At 44.1% G+C, this 25,451-nt stretch overlaps 1 protein-coding gene across 1 annotated transcript in view; it reads right to left on the bottom strand.

Moving 5' to 3' along the window:
• The window catches only part of dpy19l3 (dpy-19 like C-mannosyltransferase 3), an 83,517-nt gene that overhangs the window by 31,140 nt on the left and 26,926 nt on the right, over window positions 1-25,451 (bottom strand). The window contains exons 7-17 of the mRNA XM_080760887.1: window positions 24,858-25,003; window positions 24,279-24,402; window positions 21,907-22,041; window positions 21,396-21,527; window positions 20,054-20,155; window positions 18,037-18,110; window positions 12,302-12,460; window positions 8,471-8,611; window positions 5,848-5,959; window positions 4,219-4,275; window positions 2,993-3,075 (exon numbers count right to left, since the gene is read on the bottom strand). Of these exons, the coding sequence (XP_080617013.1) occupies window positions 2,993-3,075; window positions 4,219-4,275; window positions 5,848-5,959; window positions 8,471-8,611; window positions 12,302-12,460; window positions 18,037-18,110; window positions 20,054-20,155; window positions 21,396-21,527; window positions 21,907-22,041; window positions 24,279-24,402; window positions 24,858-25,003 (1,265 nt within the window). The remainder of the gene's footprint in view (window positions 1-2,992; window positions 3,076-4,218; window positions 4,276-5,847; window positions 5,960-8,470; window positions 8,612-12,301; window positions 12,461-18,036; window positions 18,111-20,053; window positions 20,156-21,395; window positions 21,528-21,906; window positions 22,042-24,278; window positions 24,403-24,857; window positions 25,004-25,451) is intronic.

The following is a 25,451-nucleotide window of genomic DNA, read 5'->3' as shown; positions in this document are numbered from 1 at the left end:
GCCTTAATAGGTCAGGGATTGTTGCTGTTTACCTCACACAAGAGTTTTACAGGCTGGGAGAGTTGCTGTTTACCTCACACAAGAGTTTTACAGGCTTCGGGCACTTCAAACCGAGCACTAAAAGTGTCCACCTTATACGACTCTAAAAAAATACACAGCAGTCTTTACAGTTTATGGTTTAACTGGCAGCTAACAGTAAATTGCGGATATATTATCTGCTTACGGCCTGGTGTCTCTTATTGCGCAGAGCAACCGGCTTCATTGTGGTGGCCTGCAGTGTTGATTCACTTCATTGTGGTGGCCACCGTGGCCTGCAGTGTTGATTTCGTCGAAAAAAGTCTGTCGACTACATTTTTTCACTGAGGAAAACGATGTAAAAGTGAAATATAAACTAAAAGGGAGTAGTGGAGTGAAGAGAGAAAATAGCAGATCTACCAGCTCACAACGTGTCACAGCAGATCGTCTATTTTGAGCATGCAACCAAGTGCAAAATCAGGCGTTAAGGCACTATCAAGGCCCGGCAAAATCTTTTATTCTACAATATTTTTTGTGGCTTTTTCCTTTCTTTTATTAATTTTTATAGAGGGATAAGTAGTAGGCTGACAGGACATGGGGAGAGAGATGGGGGGGGTGACATGCAGTAAAGGCCGTCGGGATCGGGAATCGAACCCACGGCACACTGCCAGACTGCATTACCAGCCAGGGTGCCCAGACGGCTACAGCCATGTAAAATAAACCAGAAATATATACTGCAATGTAAACACAACCCTTCCCCATTCCTCATTAAAGCGTCATTTTAGAAATCTCCCGTAATTCCTTCATATTATGAAAGAAAAGGTACCTCTTCTGGGTAAGAAGTCGGAGTAACGCGATCCCCTCTGCTTAATGCTTTCATCAGGAATGTAATTAGTGCGGCAGCAAGAAGCTTAGCGCTCCGCCCCACGCTCAGCCCTCGCCAAGGTAAACTCCAGGCAGCCCCTAATCCTCATATCCTAATGGGATTAGACCCCGAGGGAAAGTAACCCATGTCATCTCTGCATATTCTGACACGCGCACACGTGCAGATGAATGCACAAATACACGCAGAAATGTACTCCCTTCCCTCGGTCTCTCCTATATAAAGCACTCTGTTTCTTTCAGGCAGAGCAGTGAGATTGGTGGGACACCGGCACGCACACACAAAGCGTGCTCGGGATCACGTGCACATATGACATACAGTACATGCACAGGCATTTCCCCACGCAAGCCTGATTAGCACATTATACAACATATTTTGTACGGACAAACACACATGCATGCAAAGTGCAAACACACGTAATGGAATATGGATATAGCACTGCTATGGGTACACATTTACATTTTGCGATGGTTTACGTTTTTAAATGACTTGCAAATCAGTGCAGATGTACTTTTCCATGATGCCCTCATTCATCACATAATCCAATCTGATAACCGGCGTCTGACAGCCGCACAGGCACACACAGATACAGTGGATATGAAAACACACATGTACTGTACTACGTAGCACCCGCACATTGAGGAGCCAAGCCAAATGGTTGCTTCCTATAGCAGATCCCATCAGGCTCACGGTCTGATAAAAAGCCTGGGCCCTGAGGTGGGCAACGGTGCTGCCAACAGCTGGGCCCTCTCCAGAACGCCCCGTCTTATCATGTCTTATTCATGGCGGCCTATCGGCTCTCATCGCTCATCAGCCCCCGCAAACAGCCGCAGATACACGTGTGGCTGACACACACACACACACACACACACACACACACACACACACACACACACACACACACACACACACACACACACACACACACACACACACACACACACACACACACACACACACACACACACACACACACACACACACACTTCTACCGTCAGGCAGGCGATACCACAGTATCACATGATGCACAAACAGACTACGGTGCAGCTTCCACAGCCTGGACATCAGGCTCCTGAACAGCCTGCTACACTGAACACATTACAGCCTGGACATCAGGCTCCTGAACAGCCTGCTACACTGAACACATTACAGCCTGGACATCAGGCTCCTGAACAGCCTGCTACACAGAACACATTACAGCCTGGACATCAGGCTCCTGAACAGCCTGCTACACTGAACACATTACAGCCTGCGGACATCAGGCTCCTGAACAGCCTGCTACACTGAACACATTACAGCCTGGACATCAGGCTTCTGAACAGCCTGCTACACTGAACACATTACAGCCTGGACATCAGGCTCCTGAACAGCCTGCTACACAGAACACATTACAGCCTGGACATCAGGCTCCTGAACAGCCTGCTACACTGAACACATTACAGCCTGGACATCAGGCTCCTGAACAGCCTGCTACACTGAACACATTACAGCCTGGACATCAGGCTCCTGAACAGCCTGCTACACTGAACACATTACAGCCTGGACATCAGGCTCCTGAACAGCCTGCTACACTGAACACATTACAGCCTGGACATCAGGCTCCTGAACAGCCTGCTACACTGAACACATTACAGCCTGGACATCAGGCTCCTGAACAGCCTGCTACACTGAACACATTACTGCCCAGCCCTCTAGGGGGAAGTAAAGTGTTGCACCGGTGCCAGAGAAATGTGCGAAAAACCAAAGTAGAAGAAGAGCTCTCTGACCAACCAAGGACTATTAAAAGAGGACAGAAAGCGAAGACCGTACGGTGGACTCCATGGTGCTCCCTGGAAGGAAAGAAACGTGCGCAGTTGAGACCAAGGAAGCTGAACGCGGAAGTGTTGGCTCAGCGTAAGTGCAGCGATGAAAACATTGCATAAATAACTTCATCCACTCCTTTATACTTGGTGTAAACAAAAAAAACAAGTTTGATGTATTTGCATTTATTTTTTTCGGGTCGAGTTGGAGAGTGTATGTTCTGTATACAATATGAACGCATGTGCTGCATGCATGCATGCATACCACATACTGTATGCATGCTTGCACGTGTACCTGATCCAGGTCATCAACTCAACGGTGTCAGGATCGTAGAACTCTCTCAGCTCCGACACCTCCTCCATCAACCTGGGCCAGAACTATAGCAAGAGAGGACATATGGAGAGAGGGAGGAGATATGGAGAGAAGAGATATGGAGAGAGAGGAGATATGGAGAGAAGAGATATGGAGAGAGAGGCGATATGGAGAGAGAGGAGATATGGAGAGAGAAGAGATATGGAGAGAGAGGAGATGGAGAGAGAGGACATATGGAGAGAGGAGATATGGAGAGAGAAGGAGATATCAGAGAGACAAGGAGATATCAGAGAGAGAAGGAGATATAACAGATAGAAGGAGATATCAGAGAGAGAAGGAGATATCAGAGAGACAAGGAGATATCAGAGAGAGAAGGAGATATCAGAGAGAGAAGGAGATATAACAGATAGAAGGAGATATCAGAGAGAGAAGGAGATATCAGAGAGAGAAGGAGATATCAGAGAGAGGGGAGATATCGGGAGAGAGGAGAGATATGGAGAGATAATGAGAGATGGAGAGATATGGAGAGAGAGAAGGAGATGGAGAGAAAGAGCAGATTGCTAGGCACAGATACAGTAAAAGGAGCAGTGGTGTAAAGTAACTAAGTACATTTACTTAAATACTAAATACTTCACTTGACTATTTCCAATATAAATTTCTACTACTCCACTACACCTCGGATCCAAGTATTGTATTTTCACTTGCAAAAGAGTATTTCTATATTGCAGTGTTGATACGTTTACTTCAGTAGAAAATGTGAACACGTTTTCCACCAGTGAAAAGGAGGACGGGAGCAGACACTGTTCCAACAGACACTGTTCCAACAGACACTGTTCCAACAGACACTGTTCCAACAGAGTGTAAAAGCATGACATCAATCCACATTGTAAATCGTAGCGGGCCTCCAGTCCAAATAGCCACAGTCAAAACAACGCGTTTGCTTTTGATAAGCGAATTTGAACCCTTCAAACCGTGAAAGAAAATGCGAAAGAAAATGATACTTTTCATCTCCATCTGTTTATCTCATCCCACAATCACATTTTCCCTCATAGAACTAAACAGTATATTTTAATGACTGTATATCCTCCTTGCGTCGTTTTCGCAGTACAGCACAAACTTGGCAGGGTTCCGTAATGACTCACACACACACACACACACACACACACACACACACACAATGCAAAGAATGAACATAACAACCATCATACCTTATAATACAGACAACCAATCATCACCAGTGGAACTGTGTATCTGACGAGCCTTATCTGGGAAAATGGAGAGAGAGAGATAGAGATAGAGAGAGAGAGAGAGAGAGAGAGAGAGAGAGAGAGAGAGAGAGAGAGAGAGAGAGAGAGAGAGAGAGAGAGAGAGAGAGAGAGAGAGAGAGAGAGAGAGAGGGAGAAAGGAAACAGATAATGACATAAAAGACCACAATCATAAAATGGGAAAAGACAAGGCCAGAGACAGAGAGCGGAACAGACAGACAGACAGATGGAGAGAGAAAGAGAGAACAGGCATAATCACGGACGGAAGAGTAAAATGGTAAATGGTGCATTTATATAGAGCCTCGCTTTACATAGATTGTACATCAATTCACCCATTCACAACACATTCATACACTGATGGCAGCGGAAACCATGCAAGGCACCAACCAGCACAACAGCAGCAATTAGGGGTTCAGTGTCTTGCTCAAGGACACTTCGACACTAACTCTGGGGGAGCCCGGGTTTGAACTGGCAACCTTGCGGTTACCATCCAGCCACTCTACCCCTGAGCCACCACCGCCACAGCCGAAGAGAGCAGAATAATTGGAGCCACTTGCTCTCATGTGATGCCTTGTCTTCAAGTTGTGACCACAGTGACACCTAGTGGTCTGCGGCGTCATTTGAGTGGGAAAAGTTGAGTGCCATCTATCTGCCACTGCCACGGGCAGAGTGCAATAAATCGCAGATGCATGGATCGATGGCAAAACGGGGTATACAGGACCACATTTAACAAAAGAAATAAAGGAATAAAGAAAACTTTGGGTAGATATAGATAAATAGAATCTCTCTTTCAGCTTTCCCTTGAGGACAAGGTACTCTTTCTAGAACACCACCAATGCAGAAGAACGGCTGTGTAGTTGGTGGTGATACCATAGTTTTGTTGTGTAGTTTAGTGGTGATACCATAGTTTTGTTGTGTAGTTTAGTGGTGGTACCATAGTTTTGTTGTGTAGTTTAGTGGTGGTACCATAGTTTTGTTGTGTAGTTCAGTGGTGATACCATAGTTTTGTTGTGTAGTTTAGTGGTGGTACTATTGTTGTGTTGTGTAGTTCAGTGGTGGTACCATAGTTTTGTTGTGTAGTTTAGTGGTGGTACCATAGTTTTGTTGTGTAGTTTAGTGGTGATACCATAGTTTTGTTGTGTAGTTTAGTGGTGGTACCATTGTTGTGTTGTGTAGTTCAGTGGTGGTACCATAGTTTTGTTGTGTAGTTTAGTGGTGGTACCATAGTTTTGTTGTGTAGTTTAGTGGTGGTACCATAGTTTTGTTGTGTAGTTTAGTGGTGGTACCATAGTTTTGTTGTGTAGTTTAGTGGTGGTACCATAGTTTTGTTGTGTAGTTTAGTGGTGGTACCATAGTTTTGTTGTGTAGTTTAGTGGTGGTACCATAGTTTTGTTGTGTAGTTTAGTGGTGGTACCATAGTTTTGTTGTGTAGTTTAGTGGTGGTACCATAGTTTTGTTGTGTAGTTTAGTGGTGGTACCATAGTTTTGTTGTGTAGTTTAGTGTGGTACCATAGTTTTGTTGTGTAGTTTAGTGGTGTACCATAGTTTTGTTGTGTAGTTTAGTGGTGGTACCATAGCTTTGTTGTGGCAGCGGAGTGTGTTGAACAGTAGAGTCCACAGGTCAGAACCGCAGACGCCGTAGGCTGCGACCGCACACATCTGACCCGTCCAGATGTACTTCATTCTGTTGTGGAGAGAGAGAGAGATACCTTCAATGAAAACTTTATTATAACCTAATAAAACATTCTATTTTATTAAAACAGTATCAATAGTAACAATATATGTGTAAACCCATTAGTACTATTTCAATTCTTAAAGTTGATATTTTTCAATCTGACCATATTAATGGCACTTGTTTGAATCAATGCTACATTAAAAAAAAAAAAAACACAATCTCACAAAATTCTTCCAGACATGATTCCACGTTAAGTGCTGACCCAACTGATGCACTTTGGTCCACTTGAACCACAGACTCATTTAAGTAGCTATACACAGACAGAGAGAGAGAGAGAGAGAGAGAGAGAGAGAGAGAGAGAGAGAGAGATAGAGAGAGAGAGAGAGAGAGAGAGAGAGAGAGAGAGAGAGAGAGAGAGAGAGAGAGAGAGAGAGACAGAGAGAGAGACAGAGAGAGAGATTCATGGCTAAATTGTTGTTGTTCAACTTCACTCGGTGAGGAAATGAGATCAAAGATCCCATCCAGGAGACATTAAGCACAGTCTGGAACATCAAGATCCAATGAGAATGGAGATTATAGAGAGATTAGAATAAATCAGCAAAATGAAGACAAAGGGAAACAGAAACAAAAAAATGGTGACGCGCAGGAAAGTGATGGAACAGAGTGATAGGAAAGAGAAACAGAGAGAGAGGGAAGATTAGTAAGAGAGATGAAGAGGGCTGACACTCCCTAAAGACATTTGTGAAAAGCAGCACCTTAGTGTGTGTCTGTGTGAGTGTGGGCATGTGTGTGTGTGTGTGTGTGTGTGTGTGTGTGTGTGTGTGTGTGTGTGTTGTGTGTGTGTGTGTGTGTGTGTGTGTGTGTGTGCTTGCATGCGGAACAAAAGTAAAAGCTTCACAGAAACGTGTTTGAGTGCGGTTTTAATGCATAGGGGAATTCTGACATAAATTAATGCCTCTTGGCACATTCAGCCGTTCGGTCACAATCAGCATTTTAGAGAAAGTGCTGAAAGTGCTTACAGAATCCCAACCTGATGCCATGCATTAAAAGCAATCAAACTTACTTTGTGAATGCAGTCATTTATTTTATACCTGAATATAAAAGAACCATATGTGAAGCTGACAGCCATGGCTGGATTGTTTTTTTCCCCTTTTTTGTGCGTGCTTGCATCATGCGTGAGTGAGAGAGCACATGGGCAGTGGGCAGTATTGGACAAGTTACTCAAAAACTGTAATATATTACCTATTACTAGTTACTTAAAACATATATATTTATTATATATTATTCATTATTACATTACATATTTCTCCCTGCAAAAAGTAACTAGTTACCCCCAAAAGTCCCCAGCCAGGATCAACAGCAAAGCAACTCGATCCCAACCTACCTACCCATTAGTGACCAGATTCTTTTTAAATCCTTAATGAGTTAATAGCACAGGCAGACTCTTAACATAATAGAGCATAAATGAAATAAATATCAGAGCTGAAATGGAGCCTGTGGAGCGATGCGCTCGATTATGATATCAATAAAGTTCCGTCCTGTGATTAATCTCTGTCCTGAGCGTTACGGAGACCTCCGTTTATGGCACTCAGGGTGTTAATAAACACTCAAGCCCCACAGTACCACCAAGGCTCGTGAAATTAGTAACAAGTTACTTTTGAAGTAATCTTCCAAAAGTTTGAGTAAATCTTATTACTCAAATTGTAAAGTAATTAGTAATATTACTAGTTACTGGAAAAAGGTAATAATATTACTTTTTATGTGATACGTTACTTTAGACTGGCGATCCAATCTCAAACCACTCAATAGGCTGTTCCATATGCTCTATCAAGTCCACTCTTTACCATCAGTGTTCAGGAGCATCTCTGCTGGGTGTTTGTTTTACGGTTAAACTGGGATTTAAGGGCGGCGTGCACTCGAGGCTTCAGTGGTCATTTGGCAACCATCCACAACACACACTCACTAACAAACAATATAATCCCCGAGTAGCGTTGCTAGGCTACAGCGCATGGCCAGTGCTAGCTAAGTGGAGCTAGGGGACCAAAGGAAAGCACTTGGTACTGAGGGCCCATAGAGGGTCCGTGAACCAGTCAGCCACTTGGCAACGTCACGTTCACTCAGGATTCCACATATGCAAGTGGCAAAGTGGGCTGAAATGTAATGTATGTTCAAGTGTAGGTGTGTGCGTGTGTGTGTGTGTGTGTGTGTGTGTGTGTGTGTGTGTGTGTGTGTGTGCGGGCGTGCATGCGCGCGCATGTGTGTGTGTGTGTGCCATGCGTGTGTGTGTCCGTGTGTGCGTGCGTGCGTCCGTGTGAATTAATGAATTTGGATTTCCCAAGATGCCAAAATTCAATTAAATTCAATAACTGAAAGCTGCACATTAGGCACAATTTACACCAATAAATAATTGTTTGTGTGTGCATGCATGCGTGCATGCATGTGTGTGTGTGTGCGTGTGTGTGTGCATGTGTGTGTGCGTGTGTGTGTGTGTGTGTGCATGTGTGTGTGTTGAGAGCTCACCTCATGGTGCTGAAAGCTAGAAGGCCAAAGAACAGCGTGTGTAGCAGATTATAGGCGATATCTGGACGGAGGGTCAAGGCTCTTCCTCCCTCGTCCACTCTCTGCTCGTCCACCGACCCTGCTGCTTTCTGTCCACCCCCGCTGTGCACAGAACAAAACAAAGTGGAAGGTCGTGTTTTACTTCAGTAAAGTATCAATACTGCAATGTAGAACTACTCTGTTCTTACTTACCGTACTCTAAAAGACTGGTCCTCAAATTGTACTTGAGTACAAGACAAGTACAAAAGTATTGGGTTTAAAACATACTTAAAGTACAAAAAGTTAAAGTACTCATTGTGCAGAATGTCCCATTTCAAGGCTCCATATGTATCCACAACTCCACAATGTGTTGCATCGCCACGAGACATTGGTGTGCGTGCATGCGTGCGTGCGTGCGTGAGTGCGTGCGTGCGTGCGTACTAGTATAAGTAGTAGTGTATTTGGTCATAAGACAAAATCACACCTGTGTGAAGTGAGGGACATATATAGTCAGATTAGACCAAATTGTATAGGCTGAAGCCAATGGCTTATTTTGCCTATACTTGCGTGTGTGCGTGCGCGGCCATATATGGCCAGACCTCATCAAACCCTGTAAGACACTGCCCCTCTCCATATATGGAGCTGACCTGTTCTGACATTCCACATGTTGATCTGACCTCATCAAACCCTGCACACCCAAGACACACTCCATATATAACCAGTACAGAATTCATTCCATATGTTGATCTGACCCCCCCATGCCAAAGTGCCAGTGCTCGTCCAGCAGTCTGCCTCGCCCAGGTCACTTCACGCCCTCAGGGTGTCTTACTGGTATTAATACAAATCTACAAAGTAAGTAGTAATAAGATATTCAAAATGTAGTGGAGTAAAAGTGCAATATGTTGATCAGATGATGTAGTGGAGACTGAGTAGAAGTAAGTAGTGGAAATTGGAAATACAAATACTCAAGTAAAGTACTAATACCTCACAATTGTATAGTACTTAAGTAAATGTGCTTAGTTACTTTCCACCACTGGGAACAAAGGCATGATGGGAGAAAATATGGATGCATAAAACATTAGCGACAGACTCACACAGAAGAGACAGAAGGGGAGCTGTGCGGCAGATTTCGGCAACAGCTCGTTTGTGCTTTGAAGCAATGTAAAATTGAGGCTTAATGACAAAATTATGTTTGTGCACCTACAGACACAAGGCAACAATTGAAGCCCACGTGCACTCTCTCTCTCTCTCTCTCTCTCTCTCTCTCTCTCTCTCTCACGCATGAGCGTGCAGGCCCCGAGGCTTGCCTTGTACCTCCTGTTATCTGGCCTCCACCACATCAGACGGATACTTGCTTTGATTTGAACACAAATCCAATCTAATTATGCTATCCGTGTCAGGCTAAGTGTATTGGATTAAATCAATTCCGGCATCGGGAAAAATAGACCCCTTGTTCTTGTTAAATGAAATTTGTATTCCAGACCAGTGCCGACAGTGGAGTCTACGTCAAATTGTGACTCGGGCACCCTGCCCTACAGGAGCAAAAAGCCATGACAGACAGCTGGTAGGAGCACAATAATATGCCATGTCTCCGAGCATAAGTCAACTGTGACCTCGCTGCGCCAACAGCCAGCCACAGCCAGACTGGCATCACTCGTATGCACTATAGTGAAACTTGTCGTGGTATTTTTGGGGTGCAATGGCAAATAATACACATGGCGTGATCTACTAGTCTCACCCAGCCAGGTCTGGATCCAGCCAGAACGCTGTCCACTGGTGGACTAGTTTACTCTCCCTTGCTACACTCAGCCTGTGGTATAGATAGATAGAATACTTTATTGGCAGTTTAAGAAAATTACAGAAAGTGACATCATTTTAAAAAACGCCAAATGGACTTAGACACAAAAAAGCCTTCGCTTGTTTCCATTGTGGTCCACTTTGTAACATGAAACTATACACATACATACTGTACAGACAAAACAACCATGGAACATATAATAAATAATCCTTATATATAAGGCTGGGAGCTATATACATAGGACAAGAGGTACCCTGAGAGAATAGTCCTGAGCATGGGAGATGGGCTATCCAGGGTCGGAATCTAACTATGACCAGTGAGAGTGTAGATGGAGCCATGATTTCAGGTCTTTCCTAAATATTGCAATAGAATTTAGGGATTTCAGGGCTGGAGGGAGTGCATTCCACAGAGTAGTGGCTGCGTAGAAAAAAGCATTTTTTCCCATGAGTGTCCTGAAACTGGGGGGAACTAGATCATAGGGACTTCCTCTGGTTGAGTACCTGTGAGCATCCCTCACTCTGGGCAGGTAGCCCATCAGGTACTCTGGTGGTCGCTCCACCCTCACATCCGTGCTGCAGCATACTCCTTAATTAGCTGAACACCTCAGTGTGATGGTCGGACACTCGTGATTTATATTGCTCTATTTACGCAATCTTTTTAAGTTTTGAAGAAAGGTCGTCTGAGGTAGCCTAATTATAACATTTACCACCACTCAAAGCCATTTCCAAGGAGGATTTGATTTTCCTTAACCAATCACTGGAGATCCACATACCCGGTCCTCTCTGTGAACTGTGTACTTTGGGATATTTGCCAGTCAAATAAACATGTTTACTTTATTCATATGAGGGACATTTTGAATGCACGACACAACCCGAGTGCCTAGCTGCAGCTTTGATCCCATAGCCTGAGACTTGTAATTTGCTTGAGACACTGTGTAATCCAACTGTTATTTGTCAAAATTACACAAGTTACACAACTGTCGAGTTTTAATACATTTTGTGTGCAGATTGATTTGAACAGTCTCTAGCCAAAACTCTTCCCCGGGGGAAAAGGCTGATTTCCCAGCCAAATTCAAATGTCCACGTTGGCAATGATCTTTATTGTTTACCCAAAGAAAAATAAATCCATGAATTGAAAAATGATTAATAGGTTAATGGATGACATTAGCGCCGAAGCCATAGCAGTAAATAGACAATGTATTGATGACGGTAATCCTTTGTTCAATTTAACCGTTGTTTTTTCTCACCTCCCATGGGCCAGGACTATGTATACACGCGACAATCCACCAAGAATGCCAACATTGTCACCTCAATTATTATGCCAGCACAGGCAGCGTCCCGTATGCTCAGCGTGTTTTCCCAAGATTACAACGCTAAGTGAAATGAGCGCCTCCTTGCCCTATTGGATCCCCACGCAAACATCATCCTCTATGCCAAGTCATGCACTCCCCGCCCTTTGTCTATACATCTTTCTGTGGCCTCCGCTGCTGTGGTTCCACGCTGTCACCATGGGATCACAAAGAGTGTCATTTAGCACAGATAAAATATAAGTAGACCATCTCCTGTCCTCCCCAAACAAACCTCATATTCTCCTACTTCTGCACTATACCGCTCTGCCAGTGTTTATTTTTTCTTTTTTATATATAAACCATGAAGAAGCATCAATTGTGGGGAAAATATATTCTGTTATCCATCCACATAAATGTTGCCTCAGTCAGGCTAATAATAACACATACCATTAAGGTGGTTGCACACTGGACACGTTTTTCGGAAAACCGATGGAGAAACGCAGCTTCCGTCAATAGCAATAATGCAGGAACACTCTGGTAGGCCTGTAGCGGCCCTGTACTCAACATTGCACCATATTATAGCATTCAAGTCACCTGCAGTAGGACTAAGATAACAAAATAAATGGTATCCGTATGTGTGTGTGTGTGTGTGTGTGTGTGTGTGTGTGTGTGTGTGTGTGTGTGTGTGTATATACCAGCGTGCCATGGCATGTTCCCTCCCTCCTACCTGAGGTTCCGCAGTGCCACCAGTACCAGTGTGCCCGTCAGCATGACCAGTGTGACCATGTACGGGTGAAGCAGCAGGGTGCCAGCCAGACGCTCCAGAGTGTCCAGAGGCAGCAGGCCAAACGCCTCCTCACACAGATACAGACTGGCATCAAAATCCCTGAGAGAGAGAGAGAGAGAGAGAGAGAGAGAGAGAGAGAGAGAGAGAGAGAGAGAGAGAGAGAACATGTCATTTGCCATTTTAAAGATAAGACAATGAAATAATTACATAATACATACAGAAAACAAGACAAAGATAGAGTGCAAGTTTATCCCAAGCTAATCTAAGGATGTAAAACAATTTATGACAGCAAATGCACAATGCTTATGGGTTTTTTCTTTTGTGGCTTTCGTACACACATTTCTTAATAACGTTTCTTCTATTTGACACTTTGCTTTGGCAAAAAAGCTCCTTCAATTTGCTCCGAATTGAATTGAGAAGAGAGACAAGAGAGACAGACAGGGACAGAGAGAGAGAGAGAGAGAGAGAGAGAGAGAGAGAGAGAGAGAGAGAAAGAGAGAGAGAGAGAGAGAGAGAGAGAGAGAGAGAGAGAGAGAGAGAGAGAGAGAGAAAGAGAGGGGGAGAGAGAGAGAGAGAGAGAGAGAGAGAGAGAGAGAGAGAGAGAGAGAGAGAGAGAGAGAGAGAGAGAGAGAGAGAGAGAGAGAGTGAGAGTTAAGAGTAAGAGTAAGATTGAGACAGAGAAACATACAGATAGAGGAAGTCAGACCTGGTGCATAATGTAATCAATGCATTCTCCAGTGTTTGCTGAATAATTGAAGGGCCAGTTGTCTGGAGTTGGCTCTATGAGTGCTGTTATCTGGAGCAAGATATCCAGCACATGAGCTGCTCAACACACACAGCAAGTGATCAATGAGCTGCCTGCTAGCATTACTCTGCCATCTATTATTCACACTAGAATTTCGCCCCCCTTCGGGGGGCTCAATCCTAGTGTCGTTGCAGCGCAATATGGGAAGAAGGAAATTGCGGGAATTGACAGACTCCACTTCATGTTTCAGCTGTGGTTTTAAACTCAGTAGTGTGCCCTGCACACAGCGCACACTCGCAATTGCAGCTGGAGGGCGACGCGACACACACACACACACACACACACACACACACACACACACACACAGAGCGATGTGTGGATAAATCACTGAGATTTGGGAAATGTGTTCAGAAGTACAACGATTAAGCACGCACAGGCAAATGTCAGAAGCATCTGTTTCGGTTTCCAAACAGGAAGTTGTAAATGTGCTTATTAGACGGAGGCAGCGTGATGCTGGCATCTATTGTGATGCCAGCATCACCACATTTCACATAGAAATATAAGCACCCATTTACTCGCTTAGCGGAGACTGTGGGGTGGTAGAGGACATCTCCCCGGACGCGTGGGTATGTCCAGATAGTTGCCTCGCGGAGGCCTCTTTGTCCAGTGTCCATTCTGGGTCTGGAAACGGCACTTTTTTGAGTGTTGACCCCAATAGAAGGTCTGCTGCTCTGAATTTTACACCTCTCCCGCTTAGCGGAGACTGTGGGGTGGTAGAGGACATCTCCCCGGACGCGTGGGTATGTCCAGATAGTTGCCTCGCGGAGCCGTCTTTTGTCCAGTGTCCAGTCTGGGTCCGGAAACGGTAATTTATTTTGCATTGACCCCAGTAGAAGCTCTGCTGCTCTGAATTTTACACCTCTCTCGCTTAGCGGAGACTGTGGGGTGGTAGAGGACATCTCCCCGGACGCGTGGGTATGTCCAGATAGTTGCCTCGCGGAGGCCTCTTTGTCCAGTGTCCATTCTGGGTCTGGAAACGGCACTTTTTTGAGTGTTGACCCCAATAGAAGGTCTGCTGCTCTGAATTTTACACCTCTCCCGCTTAGCGGAGACTGTGGGGTGGTAGAGGACATCTCCCCGGACGCGTGGGTATGTCCAGATAGTTGCCTCGCGGAGGCCTCTTTGTCCAGTGTCCATTCTGGGTCCGGAAACGGTAATTTTTTTTGCATTGACCCCAGTAGAAGCTCTGCTGCTGTGAATTTTACACCTCTCCCGCTTAGCGGAGACTGTGGGGTGGTAGAGGACATCTTCCCAAACGCGTGGGTATGTCCAGATAGTTGCCTGGCGGAGCCGTCTTTTGTCCAGTGTCCACTTTATAAAGTCCATGCACTCCAGTGAATAGCATTTATCCATTTAGATAACTTTTTTATGTTATTTAATTACTTATTTTTACACAGAAACATAATGTGTGTCTTTACAATAACTGTAATGTAATAATAATACTAATAATGTAATGTAAAAATTATTTAATTAACGAATTAAATAATCTTATTTTATTCTGAAAGCAACCGGATGTCTTAAATCTGCTAGCTGTCAGACCGGAAGTTCTAAATTTGCTCATAAGACGGAGCCTTAGACGGAGCCAACTCGCAGGCAGTGCGAGAGGCTGGTTACAGGATTCTATAGGTCAGCCGTTTTGGTGTGACACACACGGCTTCCACATTTAGCTTCATACTGGGTGAAAGTGTCCTTCCAAAAATTATTATTTCGCTCGAAATTCTTATTCACAATGACATCGAGTTGAGGTGTTTGTGTTTTAGGGTAATTGTTGCATAAGCGCTATTTCGCACTATTTCTCCCTCCCCTCCCCTGTGTCTGAAGCAGCTAGCATGGAAGCTATATGGATTATGGAAGCTTTCCCTCCGATTGCACACAACCATGCCGTTATCCACGCGTCCATCCGATTGCTTTTAATGTAAATGTCCCATCCACTGAGCAATAGCGATATAAGCGCCTTATTCATTCATTCGATTCATTTGGGTGTGGGGCTGTGCAGTGCTGTGGGCAGCCTTTCTGACGGAGGCTCGGAGCTGCTGCTGCTGACGCTGTTCGAGTCGCATGGAGCAGTATAGAGTAGGCGTGGCGCAGCATTAGAAGGGCGCAGCAAATGCACGACATTGAGGGGTAGAAACCATCCCGGTCGCGTGGTTCATCTAACGCGTGTGTCACTGTGAAGGACTGGCCCCAATAAGTGAACGTAGTTGGCGTAGTAGACGCCAACATGACGATTCTGACGTAGGCTGGTGATGTTGAGCAACAATGGCGTGGTTGACAAAAGTAATATTTATTCAGTAATTAAGACATTTCTTTCAATGAAATGTAGCCTATATGTATTCTGGGAGTGTGCCGAATTTATTTTGCATATAGAGATGTGTGGTGAAAGTGTGGTTGGGTCGGAGAAAGCTGTTGGATAAACGGCCATGTGCTTATGTACCCCTGTCTATTAGGGTAGCAGGATTATTATGATTATTATTATTAGTATTGTTATTGTGATTATTACATGGATTATTGTTTATTGTTGTGATGTGAGCTTGTGGCTGACTCACTATCTAGAAAATAAAAACATGGCACTTCATTTAAAATAGGTTACAGACCCCTGTTATATGCGCTTGTTTTGGGATTATTTTTAAAGACCTATTTACTTGTTTCTATGAGACATGGCAACGCCAACAGCGCAGCGAAAGGCATCCACGTCTTTCTCTTGTGAAATGCTGAGATTAGAAACGACCATAATTATTTCATTTCTCAACCTTAAAAAAAAAATAAAGACATCTCCATAATCCTTGGGAAGTGTGTGTAGCAGAAGTAGTCGGCATTGTCATGGTTGAAAGTATTCATGCAACACTGACGCTGTAAGCTGTGTGATGCTAACGCGCTAACACCGTTAGCATGGTCTGTGTTGGTCAAAGGAAAAAGGATAGATATGAAACTACTGGCCAAAGTGTCATACAAAACACAACAGCTAAAATCGGAATGTGATGGTGACCTATTGAGCACAAACAGACAATCATGATTTGCTTGCTGGACCTATAATTAATTTATGTGCATTACATTTCCACCTCGCACATATAAATCAAAAGCAAGATGGATGCTAACGCGCTAACACCGTTAGCATGTTCTGTGTTGGTCGGAAAAAGGATAGATATGAAACTACTGGCCCAAATAAATGTCATAGAAAACACAACACCTAAAATCGGAATGTGATGGTGACCTATTGAGCACAAACAGACAATCATGATTTGCTTGCTGGACCTATAATTAATTTATGTGCATTACATTTCAACCTCGCACATATAAATCAAGCCACAGTGCAGTCAGAGAGTAGTTCACAGGTCACACACAGGAGCAGTGAAAGGGGGAGGGGACTTGGGATGGCAGTGTAGAGTAGGCACGACATTGAGGGGTAGAAACCATCCCGGTCGCGTGGTTGATCTAACGCGTGTGTCACTGTGAAGGACTGGCCCCATTAAGTGAACGTAGTTGGCGTAGTAGACGCCAACATGACGATTCTGACGTAGGCTGTTGAGGTTGAGCAAGAATAGCGTGTTTCAGAAAAGTAATATTTAAACAGTAAAGAAGACATTTTTGGCGAATGCAATGTAGTCTATGTCTTTTGTGGGAGTGTGCAGGTTTTATTTTGCATAGAGAGATGTGTGGTGGAAGTGTGGCTTGGTCGGAGATAGAGCACGAATGAACGGCCAGGTGCTCATGTACCCCTGTCTATTAGGGTAGCAGGATAGACTAAAACTCTAGGTGCCACAACACTGGCACCTAGTAAATAATGGAAACCAACAGGGGGCAAGTGTGTGTGTGTGTGTGTGTGTGTGTGTGTGTGTGTGTGTGTGTGTGTGTGTGTGTGTGTGTGCATGCGTGCGTGCGTGCGTGCATGCGTGCGTGCGTGCGTGCGTGGAGTATAGCCACATTTGACAAATAGTCCACATTGAGAGTTAGAAAAGTTTCAAGTCTAGCACTGCAATGTTGGGGGGGGCAGAGTACTGAGAGATCGCATGCCAGTCTGTCATGGCAGGAGAGGTTGGCATGCAATTTAGTCGGTTTCTTAAGGAATATTTGTCATAGTAAACAACCAATTTGTACTCGCAAATTAATTATCATGATTCATCATAGTCACACTACAAAATGCCTCGAATCATGTCCGATTGCTGTGGGGTGGCGGTGGCTCAGCGGTAGAGTGGCTGGATGTTAACCGCAAGGTTGCCAGTTCGAACCCAGGCCCCCCCAGAGTTATAGGCCCAGGCCACACGTATATGGATCTTTTGCTAAACGCATGTTTTGTGCGTTTGGGCCTTTCAGGCACACGCAAACGGTGTTTCCGGCCACTCAAACGGAGGAAACTGATAAATAAGTGAAGATTTTCGAAAATATCCGGATCAGTGGAGCTGTGTAGTCATGCGAAACAGAGCTTTTGAGAAACTTATTAGCACATATCATTTTTACTATAATTAGGTGAGAAATGCAGCTTGTGCCTGCATGGAAACTACATGGATATCAATCCGATTGTTCATGTTTATATATCACTGTTAACAACTTTAAAACGCTCTGCTGCAAGAGTTCAGCAGCAAGAGACAGCTCAGCAGTGTGACAGTGGGACCGTTCCGCGGCTTAAGCCGAAATCACTCTCAACGTGGATAAAAGTGTGTGGGGGGATTCTGATTCGCGGGCCGCCAGTTGCCAACCCCTGCTCTACAAGCTCACAACGCGTTACATTGAGACATGTTTTGAACTTTCTATCTTCAGCTTTAGAGTTAAGGTTAGAAATGGCACACAGGAAAAACAAAATGGCATTCATGAAATCGGTCTACAAGAGAGAGAGAGTGTGTGTGTGTGTGTGTGTGTGTGTGTGTGTGTGTACCTGGTCAAACCAAATCCAAGTTTAGACTTGATGAATTTGAAGATGTGCTCATCTGATCTGAGCTGAAGTGCTTTCTGTAAACATGCACGTACGACACACACACACACACACACACACACACACACACACACACACACACACACACACACACACACACACACACACAAACATGTCTCAGAGATGCATACTACGTAAATAGAGTGCGCCCACAGTCCCTAAACAATGATGATTTTACAGTGTATAGTCTAATGTACATTGTTTATTACGTTCCTATTCAGTCCAATTCCCCAACCTCACAAAGACAAATTCATCCTATGTATTGTGCAAACTTACCTGAGAGGTCTCAGTAATATAAGGTGGGACCAGCCCATGAAGTGCTTTAGTTGCGGCAGTTCACCTTGCCACTCACACTGAATTTCACAAACAGGGTTAAAGTTTGAATTATTCTTTGTTGCAGAGTGATATTAGTTTGACTTTATATATTGCGTGATTGTTGATTGACTGATTGTTGGCTCCAGAGTAGGGAGCATGGTTACCAACTGTGGTTTGTGTATAGGAGACATGCCAACATTGGTTTTGTGTAAAGGTTTTGTGTTTAGTACTTTGATTATCATTAATTATATTATGGTGTGGGATATTTTGACGAGTACTATGCAACACTTTAAATGTGTATGTGATATGTAAGATATCTGGACATTGTGAAAATTAACTGGTTAAAGTGTGGATTCAATCCAGGTTTGGTATGGTCCAGAGGGAGGGGCTTAGGCCTATTTAACACACAGCACGCGATACGCGTATAAATACGTTCTTAATTAGCGATGCTAGACCTATACGACGAGAGAGAGAGAGAGGGACAGATAGATAGAGAGTGTCACTCTCTATCTAACTAAATAATGACAACGCGTCTTTGCATTGTTTCATCAGCTCGCCTGCCCGTCTTCTCGATCCGTCATCATCATCATGATCATCATCATCATCATAAAAACAAAACAGTAAATGTAGCCCAAATATGTTCCCTCAGTCCCTAAGCTCATTCTGAAGCTCATACAAAAGCCAATTACTGACGAAGGGTAGATGGGATCAATGTGTACTTTTTTCCTCGTAAAAGTAGACATTCAGGGCTTTCATTCGGTGTATAGTATGTATAGGATATTTTTTGTGTTTTTGTAAATTGGAGTGGACAGATTAAGCTTTCTTTTGAGGTATGCGGTGTGCTTCTCGCTATAAGAGAACATTCGCTGTCGGCCTTGGAAAAGGTTGGTCGTCCAATGCTATCAGCGTTAGCGTGAGGAGGTAATCAAGCTGAGGATATCGTAGCATGCTTTGTGTTAAGTAGGGAGACCTGCCACTGCCAGGCAGTCAATGAAGGACTGTTGAGGTTTTCCACCTCAAGGCCAAACTGTCCAGTGTAGTGTAAATACTTTTGTTCTTCTTCATGTCTGGTCGAAGGAGACGCCGCGTTCTGTACTACTTGAAGCTAATGAGGAACGGCTCAGGGTGGTGTAGAGTCTGTTACAATATTCAAGACTAGATGATACAGACGTGTGCATGATTCTTCTTATACTGTAGGTCTGGGGGAGTGAGTATTGACAATTTTTGCGATGTTGTGTAAATGATAGAAGCAGGACAGGATACTAACCTCTTTAAGATGGAACTCAAGGTTCATGTTGTGGAACCTTGAGTTCCACAACGACTGAAAGTGCGGATTTAATTCATTTTCTATATGTTCTTTTGGAATCTGCACCCAGCACACGCCTGAAACTATATAAAACTGTCTGAGTAGAGCGTGCCTTTTCCCCTGTGGAAAAAATACATCCAGTTCCAGGTTCTTTGCTGTCGGTTTGACATTGGGCCAATGGACTGCTGAATTACATTTGAGCTAATCTCAGGGCCAATGATGAGGATTTCTCTTTTGTCTCCATTGAGTTGAGAGTGGGATAAAGAGAGAAAATAAGAGAGCGTATGGTATGGTGCAAGAGAAGTTATGAGAACAGAAGAGGACAGAAGAGCAACGTACCTTGGCCAGATAGTTGATAGTGACTGTGAGTGACAGGACCAGCAGGCTATGCAGCAGCAGCTTTCCCAGGCGAACAACGAGGCATCCCGTCTTCAGACCAGGCTAGAGGAGCACAGAGCACAGGAGAGGTCGGTTGAGTGATTATCCTATTTTGACCTGGGAACGATTCTACAAATGCCTTCTAAATCCTAACAGTTTTCTGAAAAAGCTATGTTTCTATGTCAGTCGTTCTTCGATTTTTCAAACATAGCAGACCTACAAGCTCGTAGCGCGCCACACGGTGGTGCGCTATGAGCTTGTAGATCTGCTATTTTTCAATAGCTAAAGCATAACATAATACTAACACAAAAAGGGGTTCCCGCCCAAAATGGGTTATACAGCCAACCTGGCTCCATGACAAGCTGGCTCTACTGCAGTGAAAAACACTGGCATGTCTTTGCACGCAGACACACAGACGGATTCCTTTGCCATTTCATTATCCGTTTGATAAATGAGGATTCTGGAGCATTTTAAAGGTGCATTGTGTAGCGTTTTGCCAGTAAAAACAGCTTGCAAAGAGCCATGTTTGAGAGTGTTCCCATAACTCGATGGGATGGCTGAGTGCTTCCAAAAGTGACATCGATCCCATAACCAGGAGGGATGTGGCGGCTGTTTAGATCCCATAACCCAGAGGAATGGCAGCGTTGTAATTTGGTGCATAAATCTGCGTGGAGGTACTTATTTGGCCTACTGGCAGTGAGATCTGGTGCCGATTGTTTCATGAGATAATATAAGCCACACACAATTATGTGGATGCCATTGGTGTTGCCCGGAGGGAATTAGGGATTTAGAACAAAACACAGAAAGTTGCTACTGTAAGAAAACAAATACTAATTTGTTTTTTCTACTTGGTTGCACTGTAGATGTTTAAGTTTGACGATGAAGCATCCTTGTTAGTTGCCTCGAGGGTACAGATAAAAACACAGGACTGTGAAGGCATGCTCCACTCAGAACTCATGGTCACCAAGACGCACAACGAATGGGACTGTTCCACTCCGTAATGCTGCTGCAGCACGTCGATGCTGCTACAGGTCGCACAGCCTGATTTGACGAGCCCTACAGTAGTGGATTTCTTTCCATACACATTTCTCATCTCACCAAAGGGTCATGGCTTGTTTCTCATGTTTTCACCATTTGAAATATAAAACAGAGTAGAAATACATCTCACCAAAGGTGAATTAAATGCTAAATGGTGCATTTATTTAGCGCCTTCTATTCAAAGCACATTCACCCAGTCTCTCTCTCACACACACACACACACACACACACACACACACACACACACACACACACACATACTGACCTGGCAGTGTTTGATGAAGAGCGCAGCTACGATGAAACTGAGCACCAGCGAACCCAGGATCATTGAATTGCAGAACTGGATCAGCCACACACACAGCAGGCCGCTGACCTGGACTAGATACAGAGTGGTCACCTGGGGACACGCACGCGCACACACACACACATGAATGAAACACCTGTCAGCATTGGGATTTGCAGAGCAAAGGACAGGGAAAGAGACACAAACTGAAAAGTCAAACACAAAAACCCGCTCACACACACACGTGCAATTGGAAACACTTTACTGTACCCAAACACAGATGCACGAGTAAACAGGTGTGAAGGGTGCCCTAGAAGTAGTAAACAGGTGTGAACGGTGCCCTAGAAGTAGTAAACTGAGCCTGGAGTTGTTGTTTATGTACTGTCAAAAACATCCGAGCTTAGGCTATTTTTGGGGGGCAAATGTTCCCCCCAGAATATGAATGCTGGGGTTCAAGTAGTCGAGTACAACCTTGAATCCACACCCATCGTACCTGCGTGCTGCCGATCAGGTCCATGCAGTCCAGTGAGTATATGATCAGAGCCTGGACCAGTAGGATGAACTGGTTGAACTGCCACGTCAGGCAGAAACAGAAGGTCGTCACAAACATCAGCCAAACCATCACCTTCTGATGAGGGAATAACACACACGCACACACATTTCATTTTTGAATATTGTAACTATGTCTGAAAAGGTCATTATAATCCCATGAGGAATGGGCCACGAGGTGGCATGACATTTAACACATTAACTGTCAGGTATTCATTCATTAATTATTCCGCCAAGACGCGAACCGGATGTAAACAAATGCTGTGTGGAGTTGAAAATAAATGTTGTAACCGCAATCATCGGTTCTTTAGTTATGGGCAGGTGAATAAAGCTTGTTTTGACCAAAAATATTTGAGGCGGATGGGAGATTGTATCCGGTTGTATCCGTTGCTTAGCAACCGCTAGAACCATTCATACAAACCACTGAAAAGACCATTGAATGTAAATAGCCATTCTTGACAGTTTATGTTAAGATTGCCAGGTATATAATCAATGTTTTCACTTTTCATTGTTTGAAATGCATTTTCTTAAATGGATAGATCCAGATCTTGATTCTGATGACATCAATGTCCACAGGCAAATCAGTTTGCCTATGGACCACTTTTTGAGGCTATTTATTCAGAAAACCCCAGACCGCAGAAAATCTACTGAATGTTGAAAGTTCAGGTTTTTTGGGTGCAATTACGGTCAGCAAACCAAAATAATTCACACACACACACGCACGCACGCACGCACGCACGCACGCACGCACGCACGCACGCACGCACGCACGCACGCACGCACGCACGCACGCACGCACGCACGCACGCACGCACGCACGCACGCACGCACGCACGCACGCACGCACGCACGCACGCACGCACACACACACACACACACACACACACACACACACACACACACACACACACACACACACACACACACACACACACACACACACACACACACACACACACACACACACACACACACACACACACACACACACACACACACACACACACACACACACACACACACACACACACACACACACACACACACACACACACACACACACACACACACGTGAATAAACACTGAATAAATCTATTCCCATGTGGTATCTCAAGACCACACTCGGGGCCAATCAATTGGGTCATGTAATGGTTATTTTAGAATGCCAAATAGATTGCCAAATATAATGTATTATTCTATATTCAGTCAATACTAGAGCCACTTTTCACAGCATCAATGTACTTATTCTGACTCCAACTGCAGCTGTCAATCTAATTAATTATGTATAATGCTCATCTGAATATTCTCAACACTTCACCCTGAAAAACGTTGTCATTCCTTCATTTTTGAACAGTCAGACTGGTCAATACGTTCGATTTAGCTGCTTTACTTCTACAGAACCTTGTTAAAACAAGATATACACATAGATATATAGTACTGTACATAAACTGTAACATTATAACAAGAAACAATATAATCTTAAAATATACCTTAATAAAATTACCTACACCTCTATTTTAAATTACTGGTGACCTGTCACCTATACTAATACTATGCACACCTGACCAGACCAGACCAGACACAAAGGGCCTGGCCGGATGTTAAGTCATCAGGACCTTATACTGTCTTTGACATTATATTGTTATCCTATTTGTGTTAGTAGTAGTGTTACTATACTTACTCTGTACTTATGGTATCATGTTTCATCCCTACTGTGGTGCTGCTATGACAACTAAATTTCTCTCTAGGTGAATAAAGGTCTATATTGATTGACAAAAAGCACGCCTCTCCAATATTTGTTTAATCAAAAAAGCTATCAATAGAATATAGAAAATAGCTGCAGCCCTATAAATCAGTGGGATTTGGTGTACGGTGATGTATGCGTGTTTAGCATTTTATGTATTCTGTTCAAGGTTGTGCTTTATTGTTACATCTTGTGTACAGGACAGGTAAGTAAGTAAGTAGCCTTGCCGAGCCATGAGGCCCATAGGGCAGGAGCCTATCTCCTATTTCTGTAGCGTGAGGCACTACAGGACAGGTACACACGAGTAAAACTTATTTTGGTATGGCTTTCTTCAGACAATGCAGCAGCATAGATAACAACAACCCCCCCCCCCCCCCCCCCCCCATGTAACGCCCCCCATGTAAAGCGTCTTTGGGTACTCAGAAAAGCGCTATATAAGTTTGAGATATTATTAATTATTATTATTAATATTAAACAGCAACAGCAGAAAAACATTGGATAAAGGCAGGATACAGAGAGTTAAAAGTTAAGAGAGATAAAGAGATGTGAGGTGCATGTGTGTGTATCTGTACCTGCTGTACAGCAGTGAGCTGTGGCCTGAGAAAGCTGGTGACTGCAGCCACTTGCAGTGCAAAAAAGGGCAGAGACCAGTTCTCCCTCAGAGAGATGGTGAACTCCACACGGGTGGTGTCTAACCTGGAGACAAAGGAACGATTGTGGAGAAAGAGAGACAACCGAGTGTGGAGGTGAGCGTAAAATAGTAGAGTAGCGTGACATAGTAGAGTATACTGTAGTCAGTTAAAACCTTTGTCAAACTTTTCCTCTCAAAAGACAATTACAGTTTCAATTCAGAACATATCCATAACCTCTTGACACCATCAAGCATTATTTTAGCAACGGATAGTATTTCTGCCACCAGAAAAATCACTGCAATGTTGCATTCAGCTGTTGTATTCAAGCTTTGACATTTCTGCATATCAAAGTCTACACGGCAGATGTCGATATGAATAAAAACCAAAGCTTACATGTGTCATTATTCCTTCATTTTCATACTGCATTTACACACACACACACACACGCGCGCGCGCGCGCGCACACGCACACACACACACACACACACACACACACACACACACACACGAACCCATTACCTGTTGAGTATGTACCAAACGGCAGTGAGTGTTCCCGCTAGCCAGGAGCCAGACATGAGCCATGCTGTGAGGTACAACGCAATCACGTAGACTGCTTGGAGTGAGAACACCGTGTAGATGTAAAAATACACAGGCTCCAGATAGGCCTGGAAAACACACATGCGCGCGCACACACACACGCACACATGGACACAACACACACACATGAACTGACACGGAGCTGGCTAAAGAGACAGTGACTGATACTTATGAACATGGTGACATTTCAAGGTTTCCTCTGATATTTTACTGCATGACATTCATGTCATGAAGTGGGGTCGCCGATGATGCTAACTCGCTGTTTTACGGACAGAGAAGAGAGAACCCAGCGACTCCCCGCTGTGTGATAAGTGCACGTGTGTCAGAATGACAGGAGGGGAAAAAATGTAAAATGTCACGGTAGCTCTTTAACCGACTGACAGATCTCCTATTAAGAATGACATGGTGCCCAGTAATCCTACCATTTACAGCTGAACAATAATGACCAAAAAGTAATCACGCAGCTTTTTGTTTTGCGCAAAAGTGACCCAGCATGACACATAAATGTTGATCTTG

This window comes from Protomyctophum bolini, assembly GCF_963924005.1.
Source record: "Protomyctophum bolini genome assembly, chromosome: 1".
Classification (NCBI taxonomy): domain Eukaryota; kingdom Metazoa; phylum Chordata; class Actinopteri; order Myctophiformes; family Myctophidae; genus Protomyctophum; species Protomyctophum bolini.
Note: the sequence above shows the minus strand (reverse complement) of the source record. Positions and strands in the feature narration are given on the sequence as shown.